General features: G+C 47.9%; 2 protein-coding genes across 2 annotated transcripts; both read right to left on the reverse strand.

The window, feature by feature from the left end:
* Window positions 1–1,978: 1,978 nt before the first annotated feature.
* Window positions 1,979–9,502, reverse strand: LOC138752974 (uncharacterized). Its single transcript, XM_069915574.1, has 4 exons — window positions 9,453–9,502; window positions 8,875–8,978; window positions 5,481–5,629; window positions 1,979–2,776 (listed from the first exon to the last, which is right to left on the reverse strand). Exons 1-4 carry the CDS (start codon window positions 9,500–9,502, stop codon window positions 1,979–1,981), a joined length of 1,101 nt encoding a protein of 366 aa, XP_069771675.1.
* Window positions 9,503–16,565: 7,063 nt separating this feature from the next.
* On the reverse strand, window positions 16,566–24,334 carry klhdc7a (kelch domain containing 7A). Its single transcript, XM_069918988.1, has one exon. It carries the CDS (start codon window positions 24,217–24,219, stop codon window positions 21,463–21,465), a length of 2,757 nt encoding a protein of 918 aa, XP_069775089.1. The 5' UTR covers window positions 24,220–24,334; the 3' UTR covers window positions 16,566–21,462.
* Window positions 24,335–25,387: the final 1,053 nt, after the last annotated feature.

Raw genomic sequence — 25,387 nt, forward strand, 5'->3', positions numbered from 1 at the left:
GACTCATTCACCGAAACATAAGATATAATGGGTCAAAGACTTAACATCTGTTAAATTAAGGTTGTCTACAATGACCCCACTGGATAGCACCAGCCCCCAAACCCTTGGAAAATGTGGAGTCCTTCACTATCACCTGAACAACCATGGTTCTCTGAGGAAAAGTTTGCATCAAATCGAGGACAAAGCTTGTGTTTTACCAGGCAGTAGTTATCCCTGCCCTCTTGAATGTTTCAGAGACTTTGGCCCCTTTCACACTGCTAACCCTTCCTAGGAAGCGGGTAAACTTACCGGGCATGTGGCACTCGGGATCCTTTCCCATTGCACCATGATTTACCTGGTTAATCGGCAACCCGGCATTATAAGCGGGGGGGGGGGGGGTGTGGTCCGCCTCCAGCAGTGACAATGTTGTGCTTTCACACCACCAGAAAACGATTAGTGAGTTAACTTGGCCGGGCTCTGACACTTGCCCCCACAAGGTGTAAGAGCCCAGCTGAGTTTAATTTGCCCTGCCAGGTTGGGACATTTCACATCGCACATTTACCGGGTAGGGACCTGGAAGATCACCCGGTTCATCGCATAGGTAATCAGCAGTGTGATTATACCTGGACTTCAGAGCACTGGAGAGATACCATCAATGTTGTCTCTACCAAATGCCTCCATATCATCTGGCAGGTTAAGTGTACCAATATCAGTTTCCTGATCACTGAGCCCTTAGTCACACTCAACTGTGAACAGGCTGCTGTGTTCACATGCCTGATGCCAAATTCATAAAATAGAGATTCTACGCTGAGCTCAAGCAATTACCACACAGAGGACACAATTTAAAAATATTTTCAAATCCTTCTTGGGAAGAAGGGTAACATCTCCACCATCTCATGGGAATTCAGTCCTGGGTCTTTGCAAGATGGAGAAGGAACACAGAAGTTGGCACTGAAAGCCTCGAGTCTTGTTGCTGGATCTTGTAGAAACCAAGTGAAGTTGCTGGAAGGAATACGCTGCCTCCCATACTGCTTATCCCAGTCAAGTATCATCTTTGACAGAATCCAGAACCCCCCGCCCCTGCCCCCACATTGAACTGAACTCCCTCGCTCATACCTTGATGAAGGGCTCAAGCCCGAACCTGCTTCTGTGCAGTGAAATTTATGCTTTTGGCAATTTCATTCTTTGTGCAGTGGAAATCCAAACCAATCTCAAATTTGGAAATGTCAGTATGGAGAAAAAGGATTCGCTCTGGGAAAGCAAGGTTAATGCGGGCCAGTTCACTAGGGTTTCTCATTGCCTCCTCACAACCAGTAATCCCCCACTTCAAAAACAGCAACTTGGAATTGGAGGGCAGACAAAGAACTCAGACAGCATCCTTGGGTAGAAATGATCCATCAATGTTCCAGGTTGGGACCCTTTATCAAAATAAAATAAAGGTGAAATTTATTATGAGATGGTGGGAGATGTGAGAAGTGGAGAGGGCAGGCAGATGGAGAGATTACGAGCATTAAGAAAATGAGAAGAAAAGTTAGAAAAAAGAGATGGAAACAGTAGAATCAGATGTGGGTGAGTCTTACCTAAAATTGGAAAAATCAATGTTATGCTATTAGGAGAGCCGAAAGACAAGCACTTGGGCAGCTTCTTCCCCAATGCCGTCAGATTCCTGAATTAACAATGAACCAAAGACACTTTTTCGTGCACCTGCTATTTTTGCTTATAGTAACATTGTACGATGGTTATAATATGAATATTTGCACTATGATGCTGGGTTGAGGGGAGGGGGAAGGCTGTTGAGCTGGGTTGGGGGGAGGAGGGCCGTTGAGCTGGGTTGGAGGGAGGAGGGCTGTTGAGATGGGTTGGGGGGAGGAGGGCTGTTGAGCTGGGTTGGGGAGAGGAGGACTGTTGAGCTGGGTTGGGGGGAGGAGGGCCGTTGAGCTGGGTTGGGGGGAGGAGGGCCGTTCAGCTGGGTTGGGGGGAGGAGGGCTGTTGAGCTGGGTTAGGGGAAGAAGGGCCGTTCAGCTGGTTTGGGGGGAGGAGGGCTGTTGTGCTGGGTTGGGGGGAGGAGGGCCGTTGAGCTGGGTTGGGGGGAAGGAGAGCCGTTGAGCTGGGTTGGAGGGAGGAGGGCCGTTGAGCTGGGTTGGGGGGAGGAGGGCCGTTGAGCTGGGTTGGGGGTAGGAGGGCCATTGAGCTGGGTTGGGGGGTGGAGGGCCGTTGAGCTGGGTTGGGGGGAGGAGGGCCGTTGAGCTGGGTTGGGGGGAGGAGGACTGTTGAGCTGGGTTGGGGGGAGGAGGGCTGTTGAGCTGGGTTGGAGGGAAGAGGGCCGTTGAGCTGGGTTGGGGGGAGGAGGGCTGTTGAGCTGGGTTGGGGGGAGGAGGACTGTTGAGCTGGGTTGGGGGGAGGAGGGCCGTTGAGCTGGGTTGGGGGAAGGAGGGCCGTTCAGCTGGGTTGGGGGGAGGAGGGCTGTTGAGCTGGGTTGGGGGAAGGAGGGCCGTTCAGCTGGGTTGGGGGGAGGAGGGCCGTTGAGCTGGGTTGGAGGGGAAGGAAAGCCGTTGAGCTGGGTTGGAGGGGAAGGAGAGCCGTTGAGCTGGGTTGGAGGGGAAGGAGGGCCATTGAGCTGGGTTGGAGAGGAAGGAGAGCCGTTGAGTTGGGTTGGAGGGGAAGGAGAGCCGTTGAGCTGGGTTGGAGGGGAAGGAGGGTCATTGAGCTGGGTTGGAAGGGAAGGAGGGCTGTTGTGCTGAGTTGGAGGGGAGGATGACCGTTGAGCTGGGTTTGGGGGGGAAGGAGGGCCATTGAGCTGGGTTGTGGGGGGGAGGGAAGGAGGACCGTTGAGTTAGGTTCGGGGGGGAGGTGGACCGTTGAGCTGGGTTGGGGGGAGGAGGGCTGTTGAGCTGGGTTGGAGGGGAAGGAGGGCTGTTGTGCTGAGTTGGAGGGGAGGATGACCGTTGAGCTGGGTTGGGGGGAAGGAGGGTCATTGAGCTGGTTTGTGGGGGGGAGGGAAGGAGGACCGTTGAGTTAGGTTAGGGGGGAGGTGGACCGTTGAGCTGGGTTGGGGGGAGGAGGGCTGTTGAGCTGGGTTGGAGGGGAAGGAAAGCCGTTGAGCTAGGTTGGAGGGGAAGGACAGCCGTTGAGCTGGGTTGGAGGGTAAGGAGGGCCATTGAGCTGGGTTGGAGGGGAAGGAGAGCCGTTGAGCTGGGTTGGAGAGGAAGGAGAGCCGTTGAGTTGGGTTGGAGGGGAAGGAGAGCCGTTGAGCTGGGTTGGAGGGGAAGGAGGGCCATTGAGCTGGGTTGTGGGGGGGAGGGAAGGAGGACCGTTGAGTTAGGTTAGGGGGGAGGTGGACCATTGAGCTGGGTTGGGGGGAGGAGGGCTGTTGAGCTGGGTAGTGGGGGGGTGGGAAGGAGGACCGTTGAATTATGTTGGGGGGGGAGGTGGACCGTTGAGCTGGGTTGGGGGGAGGAGGGCTGTTGAGCTGGGTTGGAGGGGAAGGACAGCCGTTGAGCTGGATTGGAGGGTAAGGAGGGCCATTGAGCTGGGTTGGAGGGGAAGGAGAGCCGTTGAGCTGGGTTGGAGAGGAAGGAGAGCCGTTGAGTTGGGTTGGAGGGGAAGGAGAGCCGTTGAGCTGGGTTGGAGGGGAAGGAGGGCCATTGAGCTGGGTTGTGGGGGGGAGGGAAGGAGGACCGTTGAGTTAGGTTAGGGGGGAGGTGGACCATTGAGCTGGGTTGGGGGGAGGAGGGCTGTTGAGCTGGGTAGTGGGGGGGTGGGAAGGAGGACCGTTGAATTATGTTGGGGGGGGAGGTGGACCGTTGAGCTGGGTTGGGGGGAGGAGGGCTATTGAGCTGGGTTGAAGGGGAAGGAGGACTGTTGTGCTGAGTTGGAGGGGAGAATGACCATTGAGCTGGGTTGGGGGGGGAAGGAGGGCCAATGAGCTGGGTTGTGGGGGGGAGGGAAGGAGGACCGTTAAGTTAGTTTGGGGGGGGAGGTGGACCGTTGAGCTGGGTTGGAGGGGAAGGAGGGCTGTTGTGCTGTGTTGGAGGGGAGGATGACCATTGAGCTGGGTTGGGGGGGGAAGGAGGGCCATTGAGCTGGGTTGTGGGGGGGAGGGAAGGAGGACCGTTAAGTTAGTTTGGGGGGGGAGGTGGACCGTTGAGCTGGGTTGGAGGGGAAGGAGGGCTGTTGTGCTGTGTTGGAGGGGAGGATGACCATTGAGCTGGGTTGGGGGGGGAAGGAGGGCCATTGAGCTGGGTTGAGTGGGGGAGGGAAGGAGGACCGTTGAGATAGGTTGGGGGGGAGGCAGACCGTTGAGCTGGGTTGGGGGGAGGAGGGCCGTTGAGCTGGGTTGGGGGGAGGATGGCTGTTGAGCTTGGTTGGGGGAAGGAGGGCTGTTGAGCTGGGTTGGGGGGAGGAGGGCTGTTGTGCTTAGTTGGAGGGGAGGATGACCATTGAGCTGGGTTGGGGGGGGAAGGAGGGCCATTGAGCTGGGTTGAGTGGGGGAGGGAAGGAGGACCGTTGAGATAGGTTGGGGGGGAGGCAGACCGTTGAGCTGGGTTGGGGGGAGGAGGGCCGTTGAGCTGGGTTGGGGGGAGGATGGCTGTTGAGCTTGGTTGGGGGAAGGAGGGCTGTTGAGCTGGGTTGGGGGGAGGAGGGCTGTTGTGCTTAGTTGGAGGGGAGAATGACCATTGAGCTGGGTTGGGGGGGGAAGGAGGGCCATTGAGCTGGGTTGAGTGGGGGAGGGAAGGAGGACCGTTGAGATAGGTTGGGGGGGAGGCAGACCGTTGAGCTGGGTTGGGGGGAGGAGGGCCGTTGAGCTGGGTTGGGGGGAGGATGGCTGTTGAGCTTGGTTGGGGGAAGGAGGGCTGTTGAGCTGGGTTGGGGGGAGGAGGGCTGTTGTGCTTAGTTGGAGGGGAGAATGACCATTGAGCTGGGTTGGAGGGGGAAGGAGGGCCATTGAGCTGGGTTGTGGGGGGGAGGGAAGGAGGACCGTTAAGTTAGGTTGGAGGGAGAGGTGGACCATTGAGCTGGGTTGGGGGGGGAAGGAGGGCTATTTAGCTGAGTTGAGGGGGGGAGGGAAGGAGGACCGTTGAGTTAGGTTGTGGGGGGAGGCAGACCGTTGAGCTGGGTTGGGGAGAGGAGGGCCTTTGAGCTGGGTTGGGGGGAGGAAGGCTGTTGAGCTTGGTTGCGGGAAGGAGGGCCGTTGAGCTGGGTTGGAGGGGAAGGAGGGCTGTTGTGCTGAATTGGAGGGGAGGATGACCGTTGAGCTGGGTTGGGGGGGGAAGGAGGGCAATTGAGCTGGGTTGTGGGGGGGAGGGAAGGAGGACCGTTGAGCTCGGTTGGGTGGAGGAGGGCTGTTGAGCTGGGTTGGAGGGGAAGGAGGGCTGTTGTGCTTAGTTGGAGGGGTGGATGACCGTTGAGCTGGGTTAGGGGGGGAAGGAGGGCCATTGAGCTGGGTTGTGGGGGGGAGGGAAGGAGGACCGTTGAGTTAGGTTGGGGGGGGGGAGGCGGACCGTTGTGCTGGGTTGGGGGGAAGAGGGCCGTTGAGCTGGGTTGGGGGGAGGAGGGCTGTTGAGCTGAGTTGGGGGAAGGAGGGCCGTTGAGCTGGGTTGCGGGAAGGAGGCCTGTTGAGCTGGGTTGGAGGGGAAGGAGGGCTGTTGTGCTGAATTGGAGGGGAGGATGACCGTTGAGCTGGGTTGGGGGGGGAAGGAGGGCAATTGAGCTGGGTTGTGGGGGGGAGGGAAGGAGGACCGTTGAGTTAGTTTGGGGGGGGAGGTGGACCGTTGAGCTGGGTTGGAGGGGAAGGATGGCTGTTGTGCTGAGTTGGAGGGTAGGATGACCATTGAGCTGGGTTGGGGGGGGAAGGAGGGCTATTTAGCTGAGTTGAGGGGGGGAGGGAAGGAGGACCGTTGAGTTAGGTTGTGGGGGGAGGCAGACCGTTGAGCTGGGTTGGGGAGAGGAGGGCCTTTGAGCTGGGTTGGGGGGAGGAAGGCTGTTGAGCTTGGTTGGGGGAAGGAGGGCTGTTGAGCTGGGTTGGATTAGAAGGAAGGCTGTTGAGCTGAGTTGGGGGAAGGAGGGCCGTTGAGCTGGGTTGCGGGAAGGAGGCCTGTTGAGCTGATTTGGAGGGGTGGATGACCGTAGAGCTGGGTTGGGGGGGGGGAAGGAGGGCCATTGAGCTGGGTTGTGGGGGGGAGGGAAGGAGGACCATTGAGTTAGGTTGGGGGGGAGGTGGACCGTTGAGCTGGTTTGGGGGGAGGAGGGCTGTTGAGCTGGGTTGGAGGGGAAGGAGGGCTGTTGTGCTGAGTTGGAGGGGCGGATGACCATTAAGCTGGGTTGGGGGGGTAGGAGGGCCATTGAGCTGGCTTGTGGGGGGGAGGGAAGGAGGACCGTTGAGTTAGGTTGTGGGGGGAGGTGGACCGTTGAGCTGGGTTGGGGGGTGGAGGGCTGTTGAGCTGGGTTGGAGGGGAAGGAGGGCTGTTGTGCTGAGTTGGAGGGGAGGATGACCATTGAGCTGGATTGAGGGGGAAGGAGGGCCATTGAGCTGGGTTGAGGGGGGGAGGGAAGGAGGACCGTTGAGTTAGGTTGGGGGGAGGAGGGCCGTTGAGCTGGGTTGGGGCGAGGAGGGCTGTTGAGCTGGGTTGGAGGGGAAGGAGGGCTGTTGTGCTTAGTTGGAGGGGTGGATGACCGTTGAGCTGGGTTAGGGGGGGAAGGAGGGCCATTGAGCTGGGTTGTGGGGGGGAGGGAAGGTGGACCGTTGAGTTAGGTTGGGGGGGGGAGGCGGACCGTTGTGCTGGGTTGGGGGGAAGAGGGCCGTTGAGCTGGGTTGGGGGGAGGAGGGCTGTTGAGCTGAGTTGGGGGAAGGAGGGCCGTTGAGCTGGGTTGCGGGAAGGAGGCCTGTTGAGCTGGGTTGGGGGGGGAAGGAGGGCAATTGAGCTGGGTTGTGGGGGGGAGGGAGGGCAATTGAGCTGGGTTGTGGGGGGGAGGGAAGGAGGACCGTTGAGTTAGGTTGGGGGGGAGGTGGACCGTTGAGCTCGGTTGGGTGGAGGAGGGCTGTTGAGCTGGGTTGGAGGGGAAGGAGGGCTGTTGTGCTGAGTTGGAGGGGAGGATGACCGTTGAGCTGGGTTGGGAGGGGAAGGAGGGCCTTTGAGCTGGGCTGTGGGGGGGAGGGAAGGAGGACCGTTGAGTTAGGTTGTGGGGGAGGCGGACCGTTGAGCTGGGTTGGGGGGAGGAGGGCCGTTGAGCTGGGTTGGGGGGAAGAGGGCTGTTGAGCTGGGTTGGGGGAAGGAGGGCCGTTGAGCTGGGTTGGGGGAAGGAGGGCTGTTGAGCTGGGTTGGAGGGGAAGGAGGGCTTTTGTGCTTAGTTGGAGGGGAGGATGACCGTTGAGCTGGGTTGGGGGGGGAAGGAGGGCCATTGAGCTGGGTTGTGGGGGGGAGGGAAGGAGGACCGTTGAGTTAGGTTGTGGGGGGAGGTGGACCGTTGAGCTGGTTTGGGGGGAGGAGGGCTGTTGAGCTGGGTTGGAGGGGAAGGAGGGCTGTTGTGCTGAGTTGGAGGGGAGGATGACCGTTGAGCTGGGTTGTGGGGGGAGGGAGGGCCATTGAGCTGGGTTGTGCAGGGGAGGGAATGAGGACCGTTGAGTTAGGGTGGGGGGGAGGTGGACCGTTGAGCTGGGTTGGGGGGAGGAGGGCTGTTGAGCTGGGTAGGAGGGGAAGGAGGGCTGTTGTGCTGAGTTGGAGGGGAGGATGACCATTGAGCTGGGTTGGGGGGTGAAGGAGGGCCATTGTGCTGGGTTGTGGGGAGGAGGGAAGGTGGACCGTTGAGTTAGGTTGGGGGGGGAGGTGGACCGTTGAGCTGGGTTGGGGGGAGGAGGGCTGTTGAGCTGGGTTGGAGGGGAAGGAGGGCTGTTGTGCTGAGTTGGAGGGGAGGATGACCGTTGAGCTGGGTTGGGGGGGGAAGTAGGGCCACTGAGCTGGGTTGAGGGGGGGAGGGAAGGAGGACCGTTGAGTTAGGTTGGGGGGGAGGCGGACCGTTGAGCTGGGTTGGGGGGAGGAGGGCCGTTGAGATGGGTTGGGGGGAGGAGGGCTGTTGAGCTGGGTTGGGGGAAGGAGGGCCGTTGAGCTGGGTTGGGGGAAGGAGGGCTGTTGAGATGGGTTGGAGGGGAAGGAGGCTGTTGTGCTGAGTTGGAGGGGAGGATAACCGTTGTGCTGGGTTGGGGGGGGAAGGAGGGCCATTGATCTGGGTTGTGGGGGGGAGGGAAGGAGGACCGTTGAGTTAGTTTGGGGGGGGAGGCGGACCGTTGAGCTGGGTTGGGGGAGGAGGGCTGTTGAGCTGGGTTGGAGGGGAAGGAGGGCTGTTGTGCTGAGTTGGAGGGAAGGGTGACCGTTGAGCTCGGTTGGGGGGGGAAGGAGGGCCATTGAGCTGGGTTGTGGGGGGGAGGGAAGGAGGACCTTTGAGTTAGGTTGGGGGGGGAGGCGGACCGTTGAGCTGGGTTGATTCTGATGTACGAAACTACTTCCAAGATACTTTACTTGGATGTTATTGTATAATGCTGAGACACATAAAAAGAGAGGAAAGAGTTTGATGCAATATGTTTGTGCCAGGGAATTCCACACAAGAGACGGTAAGATTATTAATGATGGAGTCATGTTTTTGGATGGGGTAGAATATGAGGGATTCTAAGATCTGAATGTTTGGTTCGGCTGCAGGACGTCAGTAGAAAGTAAAAATTGTAATTGGTGTAAAATGGAGCACTGACCTCTCATTTATTTAACACACTCACGCACAATGAAGAAAGATCCCCCTCTATTTGAGCTACTGATTCTGCCACAATGCTGGGCGTTGGAATTCAAAGGAGATTACTCTGATTTACAACCACTTGTCAAATGGCATTTTCATTATAAAATGTCAGACTGTCAGATAAATGTTTGGCTGATACGCTAAATAGGTTGTTCTGAACATAGAACTGATCCCGACCCATTGCGAGCATTTCTGTCAGAATACTTTGGGTCTTGTCACTACAAAACAAAGCAAATTAATTAAAAATCAATAGAAGCGAAAATAATTTGAATATATTGGCAGGAATAAGACTTGCTGCAATTCTCACCATTAAAAGGTCATAGTGGGTTTCGTTATAGGAAAGGCTTGGAATTTACTGCAAAGTATTCATAACACTGATATAAATTTCTTCAGTTTGTCTCATGGTTAAAAGGACCCGAATTGAAATCTGACTGTAGGCCTGACTCTCCCAAAGGGTGTGATGGAATGAAATTTGACAGGAGATGCTGGGGTGCCTTCAATAAAAGGTGCTTCTCTCTGTGTTTATGGCTCAAACAGATGTTCTGGATTTCATCTGGAGCTAAGAGCTTTCCGGATTCATGGGTCTACATCTCTTCCCTCAACCAATACTGCCAAGAACTAGATTAACAAGTCACTTACCTCTCACATTATTGGAGTTGGTTGTATCCAAATTGAATGCTGAGTTTGCCTACATAGCAACAGCTTCAGAATAATTAATTGTTTGTGAAGTGCTTTGGGACATAGCGGGAATGTGATAAGGAGTGATATTAATGTACATTATTTCTTCTTTCTTCCTTAAACAAACTGGGTTTTTTTATGAGCTGTTCAAAGCTTCAATTCCCTTGGGCTTGCGTGAATGGAAAATTGTGAATCACAGCCTACTGCTGTTCAGTGCAATGGAGTGACTGCTTCTCTCTACCTTCACTGCCAGACTGCTCCCATTCTGTATTCTTTCTTATCTTGTGCCATCCACATTTCCATCACTATTCATTTTCTTTCAATAGTCATATGTGCCGACAGCAATATTACTGCCGGGATTAGAATGGGTGCATCAAGCACTAGGTTGTCGGGTTAGAACGAGTTTGGGATGAAAGCTGGGACAACTGGTGAATATTTACATAGCACGGACCTGTGGCATCAAATGCACTCTTTCTGCACTGCAAGATTGCTACCGTTTCTATCTCTCTGCAATGGAAGCAGAAATTATCTCCTTCTGTTGATCCGAGCTGCTCTTGATTGAAGCTTCCCCTGATCGCCAGGTGCAGACGTGCTGCCTCAGAATGGTACGTTCACCATTATTTCCACCTGCTGGACTGCCGATTGGGAGAGGACCCTTAACTGGGAACAGGGAGGCCAGCAAATACCAAATCAGAATGATCTTGCACAGCCTCCTCCTCTTCCACAATAGAAACAACTTGTATGTTTTCTTAGAATGTTTGTCAGACAAAACACACAAGAGGGAATACACTTGAATGAAAATCTACAAAAAAGGCCAGAAATGAAGCAAAGGTAAAGATTGCCTTATTGTCATGTGATACTTCATTTAGAATGCAATTGGACTTAAAAATTGGTCCTGATGTGAAAAAGACATATATTTTGCCCTTTCTCACCAATGAGAAAACCACATCTGTGATGCTACTGTGAGTAAGAATTCATAGGAGATTACTCACAATGCTCAGTCATTCATCAAAGGGCATTTTCATAATATTTCTGACTATCAGGCAATTCAAAGGCTTGACAGATACACTGATGAAGCAAAACTGGAAGGGACCTGTGCGAAGCACAGTGCCAACCAGCACCGATCGACTGGAGCAAATGGCGCTGCTCCATTTGTACGTTCCTTCGATGGGAGTAACATGAGCTGTTCCTGCCTCCTGGCTGCAGGGTTACCTTTAGGGATGCCAATCCAGACCTTGTGAGCCACAGGAGTAAAGCACGGAAGTCTGCAGACATGGAGATTGAACGCAACAGTGGAAAAACTCAGCAGGTCCAACAGTGTCCTTTATGTAGCAAAGATAAAGATACAGAACCAATGTTTTGGGCTTGAGGCCCTCATCAAGCCTTGGGAGCCACCGTCTGGCAACTGCTGCTCAGCACGATAATGCCCATCTGTTCCAAGTCTCGAGTTGAAATTTACCCCAGGAACTGGTCATTTATCGAACTTCTTTCTGAGAGGTGCTGTATGTGCCTGTGCAGAAGTTGACCCCTTGAATTTCCACCCAAAATGTAGGTTTTCAGCGATACTCGTGTTATAAGATTACCCCAAGTCTGGCACTTACTGCTGACCAGTAGAGTGATGCTGCTGGGCACATTTAATATACAAATTCACTATATTTTTAAAAGCAAAATTACTCAGTAAAGATTTAAATTATATCAGCAGGTTGTTTATAGCCTTTAAAGAGCTGGCGTCAGGCAGACTGGGCAGCTGGACCCCTCAGGGGAGCACTGAGACTTCGCTGTTAAGGTTCGGATTTTATACTTGGCACGGGGGAGCACTGAGACTTTGGTTTTAAGGTTCAGGTATTATACTTGGCACAGGGGAGCACTGAGACTTTGCTGTTAAGGTTCGGATTTTATACTTGGTACAGAACCTCTGGTTCTGGGAAAGTGCCTTATACAGTGAGTATAGCTCAAAACCTACATTTTATGTGGAAATTCAGGGGTTCGTCTCATACACAAGTCATCATATACAGCATTTATCTCTCAGAAAGAAGAAAAACATAAGGACAATCTTATATATCGGTATATACGGTAAATTAAGAATTTGTGTTCTTGTTTATTCCATTCTGTCCCTGCATCTTTTCTCATTAAGGCACAAGCATGAAAAACAAAGCAGCCACATTGTTGTTTTTTTTTTCCGTCTTCTTTCGGCAATGGCTTAATACTCAACAGATTTACGGGAACAAATGGCCATTCGACCATTTAATCAAATAATGCTGATGTATATTTCAACTCCATGTAATTGCCTGTAGGAGAAATCACAATGTTTTATGTGATAACTTTGAATGCAAATTGTGTTCAATTGCTTGCAACTAAACAAAACGGACTTGTAGAACATTTTCTATTCCTATTGTTTCATTTTGAATTGCAGGTTCAATGTAGCACATTGGTTTGCCTCCCACAGGATTGCCTTCCACTGCAGCTAGTTATTTATTGTTAAACATTATGTGTGCTTGTAGCAAAGCAAGTGCAGGAGAATGTTTAATCTACTCTTAGTGCCTCTGCCCTGCAAGCTTGACTAACCAACATTTATATCTAATCCAGTTTCAGTTGCTGCCGACTCCTGCAATCTGTGAAATAGCAGGAGCAGAAGGACGAGGAACAGCTGAAAGTAAATCTTATTTTACTTGTGCGAAATGTATACTTTTAGGAGGGGGGAATCGTAAATCTGGAAGAGGGTGCTATTTCTTGGACTGCATTGTGTCTGTGGAATTGGAATTGGAAACATTTTGTCATTGTATTTATGCCAGCTCTTTGATCCAATGCTTTGCCCTTTTGCTGCAGCCCTACAAGTTTTATTCCTTTTTCAAGTATATATCTAATTCCATTTGAAACTTGCTGTTAAATTTTGCTTTCACCAGACATGAAGGCAGTGAATTTCAGTTCGCAACCAAATGCACATCATAGCAAAAAACCCTCCAAATTAGTTCTTTTGAAAATGATACTACAGTAAAAATTTTAATATCTGGACTGCTCAGTGATTTGGTTGGTCCCAGATTTTCAGATTTTCCGGATTCTTGGGCAGTAGTTTTAAAATTCACATCTAAGGATAATAAACAGGTAAATTTGATAGTTTATAAACAAAACATTTTTTCATGAATAATCCAAAGTGCAAAAAAAAACAATTTCCACGACTTCCACATGGTCTCTTGCGCGCAAAAACGGAGAGTTTTTGAGCAGTCTGAATTCTGGGGTGGTCTGGATTTCGGTCAAGAGTTCTCGGGACGTCCACATTCTCGGGTTGTCCAGATTTTGGGCATCTGGACTCTCGGACTTTTACTGAAAATCAATGTCCTATGCTGATCTTCCTACATTAGAAACAATTTCTCCCCAGTTATTCAATCAAAATAAGTCACAATTTCAAACACATCTATTCTCTTTGTGAGGTATTGTGCTGTAAGAAGATACCTAGTTTCTTCAGTCTTTCATTCCTGCAGTCCTTTTTCTCTGGAACCATTCCAGTAAGTACCCACTGTACCTTCTCCAAGTTCATGCTATCCTCCAAGAAGGGTTGGGCCAGTGGTTAGTGCAACGCCTTTACAGAGCCAGCGATTGGGACCGGATCTGGGTTCAAATCCCGCACTGTCTGGAGCGAGTTGGTATGTTCTCCCTGTGTCTGTGTAGGTTTTCCATGGGGGCTCTGGTTTGCTCCCACACTTCAAAAAACATACTGGGATGTAGGTTAATGGGGTGTAAATTGCATGGCACAGACTCATAGGGCCGAATTGGCCTGTGAGAGTGCTGCATTTCTAAATTTAAAATTAAAAAAATTAAAAATAAACTTAAAATTTAAATTGGGCAGAATGAATCATACTCTGCCTTGTTTATTTTTACTTCAACTCTCACCTGGGAGCAGTGGTACCACTGAGGCAGGAACCAATGTGAAAAAATATATGGCGGTGCTACCAGAGCTTCTGTAACAGCAGTGCCGCTGTTGGTGTGGACCTGGGGCAAACAGGGAGTAGAACAGCACTACCCCAAAGGGTCCTACTGCCGACAGCTCTGTGGAGGTTTTAAATGGCTTGTCAGAGGAGCTGACAATGAGAAGGAGAAGCAGAGGAACCGACACAAGGATGGTGACCACTGTGGTGGACAGCAGGCTTGGAGTCATTGGGGGAGGGCATTCGGTGGTCATGAGTTAATGTGCCCCCTTTGTCTGAGATGCCAGAGAGAGGGGAAAGTGCGACAGCATGGTGGCTGGAGGTGGTCCATGGCAGGTATGGCATCCGCTACCTCCCCCACCTGCTGAGTGAGTTTTTGAATGGCAGTGTGTGTCCCTCCCCCCCACCCCACAGTTACCCTCATGCCCCCAATTAGATCTCTTCTGACGCCAACTCTGTGGACCAGTGAGGGGCTCTGCAGCTGAGGGACCCAGCAAGGCGGTGAGATATGGGCAAGGAACCTACACCAGCTGCGTGCTGCTGGCGACTTGATGTTAAAGGACTCACACCAGACTGCAGGCTGCTGGAGACTAGGTCACGAGAACTAGGTATTCGAACTGGGATTCAAAATGGTGCTGAGGGACAGAAAGGCTCTCAAATGGCTCTGGGCACTGAAGGCTTCCTCATTGTGTTGGAGGTTTGGATTTAGGCTTTGGTTGCCAATAGTTTGAATTGAACTGCAGATACAGAGGCTGCAGGAGCGCTGGAGGTGACTCTCAGTGCCTCTGAGGGACTCTTTTTTGCTTCTCGTTCTCTGACCGTAAGGAACATCAGGCAATGCTAATGGTGAATATTTGTCTGCCTTATCAGAATCAGAATCAGTATTTATTGTCATGAACAAGTCATGAAATTCACTGTTTTGCGGTAGCGTCCTAGTGGAAAAATACATTAAAATCATCTTACGTTACTGTAAAAAATAAAAATAACAGTGCACGAAAAGTAAGGCAGTTTATTTGGTTCATTGCTTATTCAAGAAACTGATGGCAGCAGGGAAGAAGCTGTCCTTGTGCCGCTGAGTGCTCGTCTTTAGGCTCCTGTACCTTTTCCCCAATGGTAGTAGAGTGAACATGGCCTGGGTGGTGGTGGGGGGCGGGTTCTTTGAGGATAGAGGGTGCTTTTTTAAGCCATCACCTCAAGTAGATGTCTTCGATGGAGTGAAGTCTGTTGCCTGTGGTAGACTAAAGGCAATTTTGTGTAATATTGCATTTCTCTTTTATTGCCTGACAATACATAGATTCTGATCTGATCTGATCTGGACATTTGCCAAATCTGGGTGTGTTCACATTGCATTTGTGAGCTACTCAGTTACAAATAGCACTGTAAATAAATCTAACCAAATTTCCATACACACATGCAGTTCTCACCAGAAGTAACTGGATGGAGATTAGGAGTGGGATTCCTGGCTTCTTAGTCAGCTAATGTTGACCCAGGGGGCTTATGAATGGAATTGGACATGTGATGCAGAAAGTGGGAGTTCCTGTGATACTGTGGATTGTGCGTCTGAATGGTGTGAGGAGGATCAAGTTCTGGCAAATGATGTGATGGTTTTGTCCTGGGTCTTGAATTGCTGTGGTAGATTGTAAAAGATAAGTGAGTCGAGCATGTTTGAAGAGAAAATGCAGAGGTGAGGGCTTGAGTGAGAGATCTGTGTCATGGGATAGCTTAAACAAAACAAATTCTCAGCCTCGCACTTAATGACACCAACATCCCTTAACAACTTCAATAGGTGGACCATTGAAAGCATCCTATCGGGGTGCTTCAATCTATGGTTTGCAACCTGTTCTGCCCCAGACTGCGAGAGACTGCGTAGGGTTGGGAAAATGGTTCACACATTCCCCAACTTGAAAAAGCAGCCAGCACGTTAAAAGACTCATCCCGCCCTGCCACATTCATGTCAACCTCCCCTCCCCCCCCCCCCCCCCCCCCCCCGCAAATCAGGAATGTGAGATATCGCATCACAAGATTCAAAGAAAGTTTAATTCCCACCATTATCAGGCTCTGAATGAACCTCAGAGCAATAATGTACCAATGGATCTCTATAATTATGCATATTTGTTCTGTGTGCTACATATGAAATGTCTGCTGGAACCCTTGCAAAACAACTTCCCTTACTGCACTTTCTGGCAATAAACTTGAACTTGATGGCTTTGCATATGCTTTGAAAGCCCGAATGACTTACACCTTCTCTGGACCATGAACACATGATGGATAAGTGGTAGTGATGACAACCACTGAACCTTCTGATCTCATTTCCGCATTAGTCTATTAGATACCTGGAGGATTCTGAACAAAAATAGCCAACTTTCTGGAATTTGTAATGTCCAAAACATTCCTTGCATTTTCATTGCAGTTGTGTCGTGCTCTCCGTCATTCACCTGCAGTTTTGCTTAAATATGTGTGGGATTTTGAATGCATGAAATTATGGGTTGGAGGGGGAAGAAGATGGTGAAGACAAAAGAGGAAGACTGGCCTATTTGATTAGAACTGCAACCAGCTACAGGATTTGGGAGTAATAAAATCAGAAGATACCAGAAATATTCATCAGGTCAGGAGGCATTTGTGGAGGTAATTTCTGAGGATGTTTCCTGAGGCCTGGATTTCAATGCCATCATGAAGAAGGCTCTCTAGCAGCTATAGTTTGTGAGGAGTTTGAGGACATTTTGTACGTCGTCAAAGACTGCTGAAAATTTCTACAGGTGTACCGTGGAGAGCTTTCTGACTGTCTGGCCTCGAGGTCCCAATGCTCAGGACAGGAAGTAATCTCCAGAGAGCTGAGTTGTTAACCCAACTTGCAATGTCATCGGCACCAGTCTTCACTGCCTTGAGCACATCTACAAAAGTAGTGTCTTAAGAAAGCAACCTCCAACCTCAAGGACCCAAACCACCCAGGCCATGCCCTCGTCACACTGCTACCATTAAGAAAAAGGCACAGGAGCCCAAAGACGAGCACCGAGTGGCACAAGGACAGCTTCTTCCCCTCTGTCATCAGATTTCTGAATGCACAATGAACCACAGACACAACCTCATTTAATCTTAACTTATTGCACTATTGATTTATTTTTGAATGTAATTTAGAGCAATATTTGCCCTGAGATGCTGATGCAAAACAACAAATTTTGTGACATGTTCATGCCAATAAATTCTGAGATAGAAACAATAATTGGGTTGTTTTTTTAATATATCTTAACTGGACATCGTCATGTTTGATTCAACATGGGAAGTGGGGTAGGTTTGGGGGCAAAAATGGCATTGAAATTACAACAATGATTTTTTAAATATGAGGTAAAGCTGAGTCTGTGGCCAAGTAAAAATCTCACAATAACATTTAAAGAATTTCCTTCTGAAGTCTGTCTTTGCTTTGTCATGAGAATAGTTTTATTAGCTTGCAGTATATTTGATTTCAAAGATCAGTGAATTTTACCACCAATACATTCACCAGAACATTTAAGATTATTTTAAAACACTTTCAACATTTCAGATTTCAAAGAAAATGCCAAGTAGCATAAAGTACAGTTGCACACTAATTATTTTTCCACAGCTAGACAGGACAAATCACTGCAGTGTTGATGAACACCGCTTGCACTGGAAGATATGTATGCAGAAATATTCATACCCCCATTAATGGGAACTACAATGTGCCTGCTCAGTGAGGAGAGATGAGTGGTGCTATGCTATTGCAGGTTCCTGTCCATGCTGTGGTTTGGGATACCAGATCTGAATTATAATGCTTGCTGGATGTCACACTTGCCAAACATGGCATAAAAAATTCTAAAAACTACAGTAAAATCCCTGGCATCTGGGTCCTTTGAAGGTTGGTAGATGCCTGATGTGTATTTTACAGTTGCTTGAGTTACTCTTACAATTCCTAACTAATTTATCTGCGATAAGAATAAAGAGTTTAAAAGACGAAAATACTATACCCTGAACAAACTTCACATTTAAGGTCTATATATTTTCAGTCACCTTCTTTGAAAACATTTACCCATTGCTGCATTTGCAGGTTCCTTCCCCTCCACAGAGCAGCCAAAAAGACAAACAATGACATTATAGATAATTAACACCCCCTACCTCCCCTAAGTTTATAGATAAAGCCTCTGACTGGGGAAACTCTCACTAAGCTTGGATAAGGAGACACTTTAAGAGAGTTACCCCAGCAGCGAGCTGCATCAATCTGGGTGACACCATTTTATTCAACGATAACTTAATTCAAACAGCTGTTATGAGCTATCTGCCACCAATGCACTCCGCTGACTGAATATTTACTTCCAAGAACATTTACTTTTACAATTTTAAACTTACGTATTTTTTTACCTATTGTTTTATTCCTATTTATTTTCATTTTTTAACTTTGTATTCCTCGATTTGTCTGCCGGTTGCTTGAATTCTGCATACCAGAGGTTTTACTGTATTGTTTGCATTTTTAATCTGGACACAAAGGACGGGGGGAGTTTGAATTTATCAGCTGTAAGTGCTTAAGAAAATAATGAGTTTGGAATTTGGTCATAGAGTAGCATTGACTTCAAGGTTTCTTGATGAGACTCAGATAAGGAAAGAAATTTATAACTTCTCTATTGTTAGGACAGGATTATGGGATGAGCTCAAACATGGAGAAATTACAAATAGGTTAGACATTGAGGTTTTTAACCTTTTCCTACAGTGAACTTCTGTATCTGCTGACTTGGCTCGTGCGGACTCTCTGCACATCTTTGAGAGGGAGCTGAACAGGTTCCAGGGATAGGGATTGAATGGAAGGTCATTGACTTCATTCATAATGTACTGTCCTTGTGAAATGGTCTGGCATATTGTCATTCACTATCTGGTTGACAACATTTTATCCTGAGCTACAAAATATTAAACCACAAATCATAATGGATCATTGTCCCAAAATCTATTTCAAGGCACAATTTTGCATCCTAGACAGAAATTATTTGTTCAAATGGATGTGCATTGGTAAATATGGTACTTATGGGTAGTTTGTAGTAAGCTGCATCACAATGTTAATTTGTAATATTCAGATTTGTCCAGAGCTATCTATTTGATCCCAGTGTAGGAAAGCAATGAAGGAATAAAATGATTATGGATGATCATGGTTTTAATGTGTTCTTCTGTTGATTAAAATGAGTTGAAAACCCAATAAGTGTCATTTCTACCATGGCACGATGGGCATAGCAGTTAGCGCAACACCTTTACAGCGATCAGGGGTTTGAATCCCGCACTGTCTATAAGGAATTTGTATGTTCTCCCCGTATCTGCATGGATTTTCTCCGGTGGGGGGAGGGGGACTCCGGTTTCCTCCCACGCTTCCAAACGTACTGGGGGCGCAGGTTAATTGGGTGCAAATTGGGTGGCACGGTCTCATGGGCCGAAATGGCTCTGTTTACAATTGAGAGAAAAATGCCACATTAGACAAAATCACTGTCCAGAAATATACAAAATAGGGAATAGTTAAGTTTTCCTTTTACAGAAATATTCTATGTCAAATGATTTAAATAATTGGAAAGTACATCATGAATATCATACATATATTAGACGCCATTCCATATGTCAGTCCCCAGTCCAAAAATTTGCAAAAAAGAGTCTATGACTTAGGGGTATAAGAAGCTCGGTCAATTATTGCTGCTTCCAAAAGTAGCTTTGATTTACCATGAGCTGACTATTCCATATTTCTGCTGCATCTACAAAAGGGCAGGATGTGGGTGTCTGAGAGCAGACAAGGGATACCATTGGACATACCGAGAACATATCAAGATTTAACTTTTCATTCAAGTGGTGAAACAATCATGGGAACGGGCGTCTGGATTCTTGATGTGGCAGTCCAGGTGTAAAAGAAAACTGCAGGCTTGGCCCATCTTCACAATCTGTGCTTCCCTACAAGGGGAAGTTCAGCATAAGGAACTTTTTCCTGAATGTTTATATTCTTATACAGTAGACTGAAAGTATTAGGGAGCCTGAGAGTAATATGTTGCAGATGGTAGCCTATAAAATCTTGCTCATGGCATATGCAGGGTTATAAAAATCTTCTTCTGACAATTGGCTTCCTCGATGATCGTCATAAAGTTAAGAAGAGAACTTTTCATATTGAGAATCTGGATAATTCACGGTTTTATCAACATTATCAAGGAGGACACTTTGCAAAACATTGTTTAAATGATTCAAATTAACATTGCTGGTTTTTTTTTTATACCCTGTCACTTGTTCTGATCTCATTCACTCAAGTCTGACGCAGGTTTACCTCAGAACTAGAATTGGAACTGCTTATTGGATTGGCAACAAAGTACGTCCCATCTAACTACTCCACCACCTACACTTTGCGAGTGGTGCAGCAGTTAGTGCTGCTGCCTCACACATCTGAAGATTTGGGTTCAGTTCGATGCAGTTGGAATGGAGTTTGCATGTTCTCTATTTGACCATGTAAGTTTCCTCCAGGTTCTGCGGACTTACCCTCCCCCCTCCCCCCCACCACACATCTCCCACATTCCGTGTTGATTGGTCAATTCATCGGTTATTGTAAGTTGCCTCCAGTGTGACAGAAAAATCAGATGATTGTGCAGTTGATGGAGATGTGAGAAGGAACATAAAAACTGTCGATACTGGGCTGAGAGGGCCTGGACTGGATGACCCTGTGACTCTCTATGATGCCACGACCCTAGAGTACAGCCCAGCTGATTAATGGTTGGAAAAGTTGTCCTTGCTCTCTGATCCACCACAGTTGGCTATACTTCAACAGATTCTATCCTCAAGGAGCCCCACTTCCCAGGCTGTGCCCTCTTCACTCTGCTACCATCAGGGAAAAGGTAAAGGAGCCTGTAAGATGAGCACCCACTGGCACAAGGGCAGCTTCTTCCCCTCTGCCATCAGATTCCTGAATGAGCAATGAACCACAGACACTGCCTTGCTTTGATTTATTCTTGCACTATTTTTATTTATTTTGTAAGGTGGTTTATGTAAATGTCTTCATTGTGATGCAGTCACAAAACAATAAATGTTCATGACAATAAATTCCAATTCAGAGATCTAAATCACCAATTCTCCCTCTATCAAGCATCAACGGTACCTGACATTGTGACTATTGATCCCTTTGCAGATTTCTACATGAAATTCTGCTTCCTTCAAAAAAAAAGGCTGATGGGGATAAATTAACCAGAGCAGATCTCATTCACTAATTTTCCTAATGACCAACTATTGTGGAATGGTCCAATCTAGAATGACTTCCAGGCCGAAAAGGATTACCTTACGGTGTAAAGGCTGGAGAGAAAGGTTGCCAGATATATGTTGCTATTGGAACACCCAACGCACAGCCATGTCAAAAAGAAAAAAAAAACTGCATATTCTGGAAATCTGAAGTAAAACAAAACTGTGGCAATGCTGAAGGGTGCAGGCAGCATTTGTGCAGAATAGAAGGGTTTACTACTTCAGATCAATGATTTTTATCTGATGAAATGTCATCAATCTGAAATGTTGACTATTTCCCTTTCTACAGATGCTATTTTACCCATTGAATATTTCCAGTATTATGTATCAAGCAATTTTAGACCATCATTTCTTGCAATGGAGGGAGTGCAAAGGCTGATACCTGGAATGGCAGGAATAACTTATGAGGAAAGATTGTGCAATTTGGGATTGTACTTGCTGGAGTTTAGAAGATTGAGAGGGGATCTCATAGAGACATAAAATTCTGGCAGGACTGGACAGAATGGATGCAGAAGGGATGTTTCCAACAGTGGGAGAGGCCATGGTTCGAGGATAATAGGCAAACCATTTAGAACCGAGATGAGGAGGAATTTCTTTACCCAGAGGGTGGTGAATCTGTGGAATTCATTGCTACAGAAAGCAGTAGAGGCAGGTTCATTGAATATATTTAAGAGGGAATTAGATATATTTCTTCAGTATAAGGGAATTAGGGATTATGGAGAGAAGGCGGGGACAGGCTACTGAACTTTAAGATCAGCCAAGATCTCATTGAATGGTGGAGCAGGCTCGAAGGGCCGAATGACCTACTCCTACTCCTATCTTCTATGTTTCTATGGAATTTCCACAGAAGTTACACTTGGGTCTGCAGCTTGCTTCTCTCTGGCAGAGTAAGAACAAAGGGAAACAGAATTCCTTTCGCTCCAGGAAGGACTGTGCAATCTTCTGCTTTAAAATGAGGTGACATCTCATGAGCTACAAACTGCATCATGAGCTGCTTATTTATGCAGTAAATAGTGTCACCCATGACAGCACACTGAAATAGTGTCATCTTGCAAAGTTTTTTGCTAGCACATTTATGACCAGTTTTGCTAATAATATTATACCGGAACACACTGATGCCATAATCCTGGTTCACCTCAAACCTGTAAATGAAGTTTTTGACAGCTGCTATGTCCGTGGTCCTGTCCTTCTTGCTCATCAAAATGCAATCATTCCATGTGTTTTCTTTGGGATTGTACCTGAGAAGCTGATTGTAGGAGATGCCCCGACTCACATAAATCTCACCATTACACACAGTAGCCTTGTGCGTAACAGCAAAGATTCCTTGAGGTAGAGGTGCAGTGAAGGTCCACCTATCCGTTCTGGGATCGTACTTCTCCACTGTACAAAGGCACTCTCCTCCAATTGCATAGAGATACCCATCCAAAGCAACAAGCTTGCAATTGGGCCTAGCCTGCTTTAATGGACTTATCTCACTCCAAATGTTAGTCACTGGATTGTAGCAAAATACTTTGTTGGACAGTTTCATTTTTTTACCTGACCCCTGACAACCAGCCACAATAAATAGATAATTATACATGGTGCATACGGCACAATCCTTGGAGATTGATTCAACTTCCAGGTCAACCAATGGATACCAGGAATCATTCTCATTATTATAATAATAAATTTTGTGATTGTTCTGCAAAGGTGTCAGTTGCTTAACAGTGGTTTGGCCTTCTGCGTGGTGTTGAACTACTGTCTTATTCCAGACATTCTCATGGACATCCACGTCAGCTACCATCAAATACTTTTTACCATACATCCTTCTCGACAGGATCAGTTCTCTTTCAGCTAATTTGAGTTGACCATAAATACTTGGGTCCTTCAAAACCTGTAAGTAATTGTCACTCATGACTTGATAAGCAGCATCTTGTAGGTCCCTGAGGTTATGTTTCTTTGCAACACACAAAATTTCATAGCAGTTCCCCAGATCCAAACGACATTTCATGATTTCAACAGTAGATTGATTGCTCAAAAGGATGGGAATAAAATTGGCTCCAGCAACAATTTCCACTGCTGTTTCCTTGCTGAGGTCTGGCTGAGACGAATACAGTGAATCTACCAGAGAGCCCAAAGAACTGGAGCTAAGGTCACCAACTGAATGTGCTTTGGAACTAAAGCCACCCGAGTGGCTCTCCTCGGAACAAACCTGGGCCTCTGACTGGAAGTCAACTAAAAATGCTGGGCTCTCTGCAATTGCCGAAATGCTGCGTTTTCTGTGAGTTGTTCTTTCCTCCATCCTTACCTTGATGCCAGACTCAGCTGAACTGGAAGAAATACCGGAGGCCTCTGGGTGTTCAGATAATGAGGAGCAGACAACTTTTGGCTTGACAGTCAAGCCTTGTGAGGCATTATCCTGGATTGCATGCAAAGAACGATAAACCCCTGGCTTGTCTCTCATCTGGTTGCAGAAAGCTGAGTCATTGAGGTGACCTGTATCAACCGGAACTTGATCTGTTGTAATTTGAGCAACGGAACAGGTGCTATTTTTTTCCTGATACTCATTTGCCTCGATTGTCATTTCTGAAGCTGATGTGGTGTTATGATTCACTTCCACGCCAGGCTGCAAAATATTTAGCTCACCTTCTGATCTACTGCCAGTTTGGGTCTTTTCATGTTTGACTTGATATGTAGATTGAACAGATGGAGTATTAGATCCTTGAATTTTAATTTCAGGGTATATCTTACAGGCACTCAAGTTATTCGTATGTTCCCCAGCAATTCCTGCTGTGCATTGCCTGCTGATGAGACCCTCCAACATGTCATTTTCTGCAAATTCAGGTGGCTCGTCCTTTGCAGGTTTAGACTGAGTGCATTTAATGGCATTAGAAGCAGGTGACATGAGAAGATCGTTAACATTTGCAGACAGGCTTCTATTTTTCGGGTCATCCTCAGCACTCACAACATCACAGGAGCTAGACTTCTGACCCAGCTGAGTCGCCCTGCCATAATAAGCAACCAATTGTTCGGCCCCTGTTCGAGGACTGAAACCGTTGGAATAATCCTCCTCCCCAACAATTCGTAGAGCTCCGCCACTTTTGCACTTGACTCTAACTGCTCCTGTATTTTGGTTGGAATTTGTTTCATTGCCCCTCGCAGCTTGGAAGTTTCTTATTGCACACACATCAGCTGTGGCAGTAGTTGATGGAAGGTCATTATCCCTGGATTCTGCCGGATGATTCATCATGACTTCAGAAATACCCAGTCGCCTAACTTTCCCCTGCAGCCAAATGCGTTTGGCTTGCCCAGTCCCATTGTTCAGCTCACCTGTAGTTTGGAGATCCTCTCTGCCAGTGCCATAGATGTCAGCCCCCTTATCTGCTGACAGGGTTGTCAAGTCCCGTTTCTCAAGGTCACTGACACACCCCTGCCTGTCGAGTCTTTGAGAACAAGGCTCTGCATCTGTGGAGCTGCTTGCAAGAGTTTCCGATGACCCTCGGCAGTCAGAACTCCCCAAAGTGCGTCTTCGAGCAGCATTGGCAGCTCTTACTCTATAGTACCTGTAAATTAAAGTCACGGTAATCACAAAAACGGCCGACACAATTGCTTTCCCTGCAAATTCCATTGTGAGTTGTCATGTTCCAAGATTCGACGAACTGCTTAATCATTGATGCCTTGCACAAACAAGCCCGCTATCAAATGTCAGGCTGCTCACCTTCCGTGTTATTTCCAAAGGTGACCTTCACCTGCTTCCAGAAACAAGAGAAACCTGACACATCCTGCTCAAACCAGTTTCCATTCTATTAAATAATGGTCAAAAGTGGAGGACTAATTGATTAACGAGGACAGGAAGAATGTGCAGAGTTCTGCCCCTGTCAGCTGTTAAAAGGAAAGTTTATAAAACCAAACTGTGCATTTAAAAGGCAAAGGAACAGATTTAAAAGTTCTGTTGGGCAAAAATTGAATGGACCACGGAAATATACATCATTATGTACAATGAGATCTTTGTGGGGGGTGGGGGGGTTGGTATACATGATGTGAGTAAGTAATTTGTTCAAGTAGATTCTGAAGTAAAACTCTTGTTATTTGCACATCTTGCTGAACAAAATTCCATCAAACTTTGGTCTTGAATTGTTCCAGATCCACAGTCTTTTGGAACAGAAATTTCCAAATATTCTTTGTGTGAGAATTTTCATTCATGTCTTTACTGTTTTCATTTTTTCAGTGTTTGTTTTTTTGTACTTGAATTATTTACCTGAGAAATTAAGTTTTTCTCCCCACTCAAATGTGTATATTTTAAAAATTCAATAGTTTTAGGGAGGAAAAGCACAAAACGCTGGAGAAGCTCAGCTGTGTCCTTTATGTAGCAAAGGTTAAAAAAAAAATAACCGGCGTTTCGGGCTTGAACCCTTCTGTGGTGGTACACTGCCAGCCTACCGCAGGGGGCAACCTCTGTACCTGCAGGAGTGTAAAGGGACAGGACAACATATGGCCGGCTGTCAATCAGTCGGCCTGAAGGGATCATGCCCCACCCAGTCGGGTGTCAATCGCCCTCCAGGATATAAGCCTGCGTCGTCCTCCCGAGGCCTCACTCAGAGTTGCTGCAGCCACAGCCAGCCTGGCTCTGTGGAAGTCTTTGTGGATTAAAGCCTGTTGTACAGTCTTTATCTTTGTGTGTGTCTGATTCTGGCTAACAGTGCTCCACACCTTCATTGAGGTATGATGTCCAAACAAGAGATGGGGGGGGGGTGCAAACAAAAGATAGGGGGGAGGGAAAATGCAAAGAAGAGTCT

The sequence above is a fragment of the Narcine bancroftii genome, chromosome 2, assembly GCF_036971445.1.
Source record: "Narcine bancroftii isolate sNarBan1 chromosome 2, sNarBan1.hap1, whole genome shotgun sequence".
Classification (NCBI taxonomy): domain Eukaryota; kingdom Metazoa; phylum Chordata; class Chondrichthyes; order Torpediniformes; family Narcinidae; genus Narcine; species Narcine bancroftii.

Excerpts from the sequence above, each read along its gene's own strand:
- klhdc7a (XM_069918988.1), bottom strand. The coding sequence starts at position 24,219 with ATGGAATTTGCAGGGAAAGCAATTGTGTCGGCCGTTTTTGTGATTACC.
- LOC138752974 (XM_069915574.1), bottom strand. The coding sequence starts at position 9,502 with ATGTCCCAAAGCACTTCACAAACAATTAATTATTCTGAAGCTGTTGCT. Across the intron at positions 5,630-8,874 it reads AGCCAAACATTTATCTGACA|CACAACAGCCCTCCTTCCCC; the intron begins GTCTGACATTTT and ends CCTCCAATTCAG. Across the intron at positions 2,777-5,480 it reads CCCCCCAACCCAGCACAACG|CTCAATGGCCCTCCTTCCCC; the intron begins GTCCGCCTCCCC and ends CCCACAACCCAG.